Below are 8,866 nucleotides of genomic sequence, written 5' to 3' on the forward strand. Positions count from 1 at the left end.
TTTTATTTGCTAACAAGGTCATTGTATCGGCCATAAACCTTACGAAATGATGACTTCAAACGAGACTGCTGATGTATTTCAAGGATAATTGGCAATGCGAGCTGTTGTTAAACATAATGTGTAGCTTTGGAGATTGAAATCTAAAGCCCAGAGTTAACAACAGAGGAAACAACAGTGTTTTACATTTAATTTTACTGTGGCGAGACCGATGACCTACATGTAATTCCTTTGATTATGTCATTAGCCTCTTTCTTTTTCTTAATAAGGTAAAGAGATCATAGGCACAAAAGAACTTCAAACGCACCATTTAGTTTTAACAGCAGCCGGTTCTATAGGTGTTTCTTCTGGGATATGGATTATGTTAATTATTCTGTACAAATGGTAGGCTATGCTTTTCATCTGTACATGTATGTAAAAAAAATTATTGTAAAGAAATCATAAAATCAATAGTTTTATCTTATATTAAGTCATTTACAATCAACTTAACAGTGTAAATGACTCACTTTTCGAATGATATATTTCGATAGTGAATTAGGCTTACGAACATTTACTTTTTGAAAAACTTATCTCAAGAAACAATTTTCCTTGTCTGAAATTAATGTTTATTTAGGCAGAGAAGAAGACACTGCATTGAAAAGAAAGATGGAAACTTAACAGGTAAAGAATTCCATGCAGAAATTTTATTCAAATGTAAAAAAAATATACTTTCAATTAAGTTTTTCGAGAAAATTGTTATCTTAAAGCATGATAGGACGTAGCAACAGTAATCACTGCTTAACAATTTTTTTTTGTTATCCAAACCAACGTTTATCTCCTGGAATGTATCTGCAAAAAGTATATATTTTTCTCATACAGGTATTTTCGTATCAAAGTATTATATTAAATAGAATGCTACATTTGGTTGCAAATGGTTACCCTGGCCACAAAAGATAGATAACACCTGGAGTTTGTCTGGCAATGATAATATTTTCTCCTTTCTTTTCACTTTCAGATGACATGGTTTTTACTCCAAAACAGCAACAAAATGAAAATGGCTTGGGCGACTCGAGAATATCTAAGGAAAGAAACCAAATATTAGCGCCATCTTTCATCTCTTGTCAACTTAATGATGACAATTCTGCATGTAACTCCAGTCAAAGTAGGTCTGAGAGGATGGTAAAAAATACGGAGCTTCATTTGTCAAGCCTCCAAACACCACAAAAAGATGGATATTGCCATAACAAAAGAACGGATAGTCAAAAGCGATCAGATCTCTGTAAAGTATCTAGCACGTCACCCGATGCTTCACGGAATTTAATAAATGAAAACTTGGATGAACTAAACCTATACCAAAATTTCAATGCTGCGGAAAACATGTGCAGTGTACCAGATACTACGAATGCGAATTTACAAGAATTGGGCTCAGATTCAAAAGCATTGGGACCGGATAGTTTGCAACAACAACGGCCATATAGTTCCGTTAAGTATAATAGAAACAAAAGAGAAGACAAACAAGAAAATGCTCTTGATTTTGCTTCGGATGAATTACAAATGGAAGTTGGAAAAAGCAGTAATGTGAAAGATATTGATGAAGTATATGGATTTGATATGAAAGAAGTACAATGTATGAGAAGCCATGAGATTTTAAAATGATAGATAATTTTTTAAATGAAACTTTTGTAATTATTTACTTCAAATGACAATTAAATTTTTTTTAAGTACTTACTTACTAATACATAAAATTTACTGCTGTGATAGTTGCTGGAGTAGTAATTATTTATTGCCACATTCACGATATATCTCACAACGAGTGAGAAAAAGCGAGTACAGATTGAGAAATGGCAAAGTTCTGGAGACGTGCCTCTAGGCAAAATTCTATGTACACTATATGCACATTTGCAGCAGAACTGCAGCTACTGGTATTTGGATTTCCCTCACCAAAAGCTGCCGAACTTTCCTTAATGCAATTTTATATAAGAAATTATTATTTATGGTGCACCTGATCCCACCTCTGATGTTTTGGAGGTCCGTGTTTGCTCTGCTCCAATTTTGTATTGTGTTATGAGCGTGAATACTGTTGTTATCTCCATATCCTTCATTTATTTAAACCATACCTCATGACTAAAGAGAAAACCTGCATAAGACTAGTTCGGGGCTCTTGCTTTTCGCTACAAAAATAAGTCGTTACTGTCTCTCCGATTCAACTTGTTATACTTATTCTTACTTTTATAAAAGTGTATTAATAGTTTGATACCCATCGTCCAAACGTGTGAGTTCTTTTATAAATAAATTTCCCTTTTTATAGACAATTGGTGCATTTAACACCTGTTTTTCCAGGCATCTGTAAAGAGATATTGTACTCATCGGGTAACTAGAACTATACCTATAGCTATGCTGGGAATTCAAATGAGATGCACAAATTACATAATTATGATCAATTAAATATGCAAAAAACATGTGTTTGTCTTTGTATGTTCTGTTTCTGGTCACTAGTAACCTCTGCAGAATTAGATTTAAACGGAACACCATAGATCTGTATCAATTCCCTGCATGTCATGCATATCATGCACCCGAAAATGATTAGGAAACAAAGTCAGTTATATTTCCTTAATTTATTTTTTATCTATTTATTCATTCAATTGCAATACTAGTGAATAAAAGAAGCATTACAATATGTCTACATTCATCAACCATTAATTCAAAACAAAATGCAGTATATAAGCAATATTATAACATGTGTACACTATACTGATGCCGCCTCCCACCCCACCTCCACGTGTAATTTAATGGATAGACTGTTGTTCACTTATTAACACTGTTTTCTGTGCAAAAAGAATAGATAGTGGCAAAAACTATGTAAACATAATCGTATTGAACTTTATTTCAGACATTCGTTCACTTCTTTAATAAAAATGTAAGGTAACATGAAGATGCTATTGAATCTTAAAGGGTAAATGGAAAAGATTTTGATCAGATACTCCACTGATATGTATCTTTCTTCTGTTCAAGAGTCCACAAGCTTGTAATGTACTTAACGTCTTTGAGTGAGATTGGGTATGTCCAAAGCAAAGTCAGCGAAATCTGTATAAGTAAATCAGTCATCTTTCCATGAAGGATTGTCATACGAATTAATGGCCTTTTTACAATATTCTGCCAATATTTTTGGATTGAGAAATGATATTGTCTATATAAATAAAACAATCTGACATTGCAAGATGGTTTTACTTAAATCCAGAAAACCTTTTTACTTAAATATATTGTAGGCGAGGTTAACAAAATATAATGATAATACATTCATAAATTTTTTAAAAAAAAGAAAGAAATGTTTAACATTCCTAGCATATCATATGATTAATATGAAATATATAATAAATATATTAGACACATTGTTCATTTTCAAAAGCTTTATTTTCAATCTTCATCCAAAGATCTTCCCTTCCCCTGGAAATAAAAGGAAATAACATTAATAATGCTGACAGCCATTTAATATTCTTTTCTGTTAAGGAATGCATCGTATGTATTCTTCTGTATTGCCAATCCTGGAACCATGCCATTCATTTAAAATTTAAATAGTTATCAAATGAAAGACAATGATATAGTGTATCATTATTTCATTATAAACAACTGCCATATTTACTTGATGCACCAGATGTTAAATGTATTCATCCATATATCTACAAAACCTTCTTCTAATGATAATTTAAAGTTCAGATTAATCAATTGGAATTGAAGGCGAATTAATACGAGGATCAAAAACTACTCACCTGCTATTGGCGTTGGGATACAAATTCCGCACGTTTTCCGACAATATTGTTTCATAAACTGGGACTGTCCACAGGCCGGACTATATAGAGTACAGTTGTTATAGATATCCACACAGGGCCCTAAAGTTTTACAATGTAAAGGTTATATTTGTTTATATCAATAGATAGTTGTTTAATTTAATACTTACTCAATTATATATCTTCGCCATACTGGGATGTATGCACATACATGTATATCAAATTCAAATGCTGTTAATAATATCATATCAGTGTTGTGTGATTTACAAAATTTTGTTAAATAACGTTTTCCGAAGGTCTTTAAATTTGGATTTTTGCCCTCTCGACGACCTATTTGATATTTTGCACAAAACATATTAGACCTTTGATGAATTTTCTTCCTAAAATAATATCTTTTTTTGGCTCACAAAATAATGATTTTGTAAGCGTGTTTCATGATATACATATAAGTGAAAATTTGAGCAACATGACTCTGTTGTTTTACAATGGAGACACAGAACTTAAAATTCTTCATAATGGTAACACGGCTCCTGCCTTTATTTTTCTACTAGTACATATAAAAAATATCATGTTTATAACAAAACGAGACAAACTCTCATATCGTATTTAGAATTAATTTTTTTATGGAAAAAATTTGCTTTGAACGAACATATATTGGAATATTTAACCTTTGTTAAGAAAAACATAGGATGGGCTTTGTTCACGTGACAAAGGTTAGGAGCTAAATAGGTCTAAATCTCTCTTGTATCCCTTTAATATATCTACTATTGAGGAATAAATGTACCTGGAGTCATGGTTGTTGTTGTTGTTGTTGTCGTTGTTGTTGGTTCAGTCACCTTGTCTTGATTATAATATCCTGAAATATGTGGCCCATGATGAAATCCTTCAGACAATAGACTTTGATTAATTTTTTTTAGCATTTCAAACAGGTGTAAAATACAGGAGATGCATGGTTTTTAATAAAAATACGTTTTACTTTTTTTTCTAAATCTTTTTTTTATTTTATAAGCATCATTTTATTACATTTTGCCTTTCAAAGCTTTGATATAACAAAATATTTGCAGGTTATATGTCTTCACGTTTTGAAAATATCGTTTTGATTAGAATAAAGAGATATTCTGTAGGCATTGCAGTATTACTGAAAGCTGAACTCTACATGTTCAAGATTTCCATGATATCATATGTTGGTTCCTTCAAAAGAGATTCTAATTTCACTGTCATCGTTTCTCTTCAATAAATATTTGCATTTTGTAACTTTTTCTTATTTAAAAAGTTGTGATGAATTATTTTACAAAATTGGTCTAGAAACATTCTTATATCGCCATAGTTATTCAACTCAGATTTCTTTATTATAATATGAAATAAATGGAGATATCGAACAGTATTCATGCTCAAAAGTCCATTACATAATTTAAATTTGGAAAAGAGTAAACATGGACCTCCAAATCAGCAGAAGTAGGATCAGAAGCGATGGAGGAGTGAGCATCCCCTGACGACCGGTTACACCCGCCGTGTGGTCCTTGTCATGATCGGCAAATGTCAATGTTTAAATAATGGTCTAACAATAAGTATTAAAAACGTCAGTCAGCATTTGACTTGATGAAAGATTTTATTTGCTGACAAGGTCATTGCATCGACCATAGAACTATCAAACTTTTTGTCAAATAAATTGTATACATACGACAAAACCCACAGGTCAGCGCACAGTTACGGAACATCCAAGTAAAGTAAGCAGGAATTCCACATGCTGTTTTCTCATACATCTTACATGAACCAAAGTTGTCTCTGCAAGTATCTACAATCAAAATTAACATACATCATTTCAATAAGCATATGTTTTGATTTGATATAAGTATTAATTTCTAAACACATTGCATATTTCTGCTTACCTGAATATGCATAACCAAGTAGACAAAACAATAAAATGGTGATTTTGTTCGCCATAATTGTAGTGGAATTGAACGTTTATTCTTACCATTATTTATATATGACTGAAGTTGTCTACAAAATATGCTGTATATCCTGAATGGCAAAAAGAGATAAGTCATTAAAGGAATGGTTAAGATAAACCAAATAACACGGAAGTAAAAGGAAAGGTCGTCCAAATTTAGTATCAAGGTTCTGCCTTGGTGGGAGGCTTCCTTTTTTCCGTTATTTTAAACAACAAACATTGAAGGAAATTATGTATTGAGAAAGATATACATTAAAGTAATACACTGACAATATTTCAAATTACAATGGAAATTGTTAATGTAAATGACTTGATATAAAAATGTATATATATATCGCTGTTGAATAGTACAAAAGAAAACTTAAAACATCACTGCAATTTATCTTTCTAATTCTTTTTGGATAAATTATCTGTACCTCTTCAATTGTACGAGTGAAAGTCTAAAAAGCACATTAGAATAATTCACTACAACCAACTTTAGAAGTACTTGAATTATTGAAAGTGGCACTCAGGACTGACATGGAAATACAATTTTACAGGACATTTCCTCAATCGAATTCGGTTGAATTTCCAGACGATTGATTGATTTGCTTTTAAAGGTTTTTTGTGTTTGATAGTTCCTGTGACGATGGTCATGATTATGATTATAAAATACTACATTGTAGTATTCAACAAATATATCAATAGCATACTCCTATTACACTTTCTCCTATGTTATGTTTCACTGATAGAATAAATGATAAATGCCGAGGTTTTTGATGATTACAGGTTTGCAGGTTTTAACGTAATACATATAATAAGAAGCTGAATTGAATTCCATATTCCGTCTTTTGATTGGATAAAAAAAAATGCATGTATATTTATAAATACAATATGATAGATTTCGATTCTAATACATATATGTTCTATTCTGTCAAATAAACTGGATTCTAATACATCAAGTGTATATGCATTAATTACAGGAAAACATTAATGTCACAGATGTTTAAAGTTTGATACGGTGCTCAACAAGAAGGAAATATGAAGACCTTAATTGCTTAGATATTATATCTGAAATATACCCTCCTGATATTTTAAATGAAAAATAGTTATCGATATATGGAGTGAAAATGGAATACAAATTAAAACTTTTTACTGCAATTAGTATTAGTTTTATTTTGATGTCATCAGCAAGCGACGTAAACATGTGTAAGGATAGGTATGTATAAACTGGTGTATTAAAATGTCACAGGTTACAACCCAGTGACATATATCAATTGTGTTCTAAAATATTTCTGTCTAGTACAGATGCACACTGTGAAAAATGTCCCATTCAACTTTTAAAATTATGAATATATATATTTGATTTTAATTCCTTCATTTAATATAGATTTTAAAAGGTATGCAATACAATCATATGTAGTGTTAAAAATTTGTTAGCTTCAAAGTAAAACCAAAGTACATGACACTAATCAATGACTCGAACTCTTTTCCTCGGATATAATTTTGAATTGATACATATAAAGACCTTATCTTTTATAATATTGCAGATACGGGCGTTTTGTATGCTGTCAAGATTATCAGAATATATCTGGGACGTGTAAAGGTATAATGAAATTTTAAAATTTTACAAACTTAATAATTGGTACAAAATAGGACTCAAAAATACCTTTATATTTTTAATCCACAGCTTGCATTGGTTCTTATGGAAAGGGTTGTTCAAATCCGTGTACATACGGGTACTACGGACATGGGTGTCGTGAACGTTGTGACTGCACCGAAAATCAGACATGTGACAAAAGAATAGGATGTGTGGAGGTTAAGAGTACACATTTCAGTAAGTATCATTGAATACATCAATGTAAATTCAGCATTTCCATTTAAGATTTCATAAAGGAATGGAAAATTATAATAAAAAAATTACATTTGTCAAGAAAAGATTTCTCACTAAAAATTATTTATATTATACGTGGAAAATAAATGTCTCGCTTCTTGTACAAAATATCGAGATTACAAACAATTTAAAAATATAAATCGGGAACAGCGCACCGGCCTTCTAAACATCAGAGGTGAGATCAGGTGCCGTGGATGAATAACCACCCCCATGTCCACCGTTTACATTCGCAATTTTTATACTAGAACTAAAGTGTTTTTAAGAACGGATGTGTCACCTGCTTTAAATCTTATTAAACGGAGTACATAAATCTTACAATACTGTTTGTTATCTCTGTATGTTTCATTGGTCAGTAATTCTTTTGCAATCAGCATTAAGTTTCATGCAGTTGCCCTCAAATACACAAAATGAGAAAATCATTTTGTTTTTTTCTTACTGCATTGAATTCCTATGATTCAGAAAGAATGAATGTTGATTTCTAATATCTTTTACACATTTTTTTTTAAATACAGGGCTTAATTTGAATTGAAACTGTACCTTGTTCTTACAGAACATTAATCATCACTGAAGGCAATCTAAAATATTAATTCTAATTCATTTATTTTATTTGTTATCGCTGAACGTTATAGATACAAGAAACGCATGTTATGGAATCTACTCAATTCCAGGAATCAATGTCTGTTACAACAAGTAAGAAAAAAATACATGTTTAAGGAATTCAAAAGTTATGTTCATTTTTCAGAAACACTTAATCGATAAATATTGATAATTTGAACAATACCTGAATGTGCTTAATAAATACTTATGTATTATTATTCTTATACAGAGAGAATACAGTTTATGGCACAAGCTGCATTTTTGTCTAGGAATAAAATCTTTAAGTTAATATTTATAGGTAAATATATGCTAAAGGTGAAAATAAAAACAGTGATCTATTTCAAATATCTTTGAACTACACAGATCGGTGAAGAAGACAAAAAGCACGGACCCTTGGATATTACAGAAGTGGGATCAGATGCCTAGAAGGAGTAAACATCCTCTGTTCCTCAGTCACACCTGGTCACCAATTCCCATGGCTAACAATTCAGCCATATGAGTTTATCAAGGATACATTACGTACTCAAATCTAGTCTTTAAAATGTAAAACATTTAGTATGAAATAAGTGAGCCCAAATACGACTAAACGAAAGGATATATTTGAGAAAAAGGTCATCATAACTGTCGAAATTAAAGAAACTATGAAATGCACAATTGTAAAATCAGATTATCAGGGAGTAGCAT

General features: G+C 31.1%; 1 protein-coding gene across 1 annotated transcript; it reads left to right on the forward strand.

Annotated features, from left to right (window-relative positions):
- The first annotated feature begins 290 nt into the window (after positions 1–290).
- On the forward strand, positions 291–1,701 carry LOC134267767 (uncharacterized). Its single transcript, XM_062749976.1, has 3 exons — positions 291–381; positions 611–657; positions 992–1,701. The coding sequence occupies exons 1-3, from the start codon at positions 359–361 to the stop codon at positions 1,630–1,632; spliced, it is 711 nt and encodes a 236-aa protein (XP_062605960.1). The 5' UTR covers positions 291–358; the 3' UTR covers positions 1,633–1,701.
- The last annotated feature ends 7,165 nt before the right edge of the window (positions 1,702–8,866 follow it).

The sequence above is a fragment of the Saccostrea cucullata genome, unplaced genomic scaffold, assembly GCF_032062105.1.
Source record: "Saccostrea cucullata isolate Sc308-1 unplaced genomic scaffold, CSIRO_AGI_Scuc_v1 ctg14674, whole genome shotgun sequence".
Classification (NCBI taxonomy): Eukaryota; Metazoa; Mollusca; class Bivalvia; order Ostreida; family Ostreidae; genus Saccostrea; species Saccostrea cuccullata.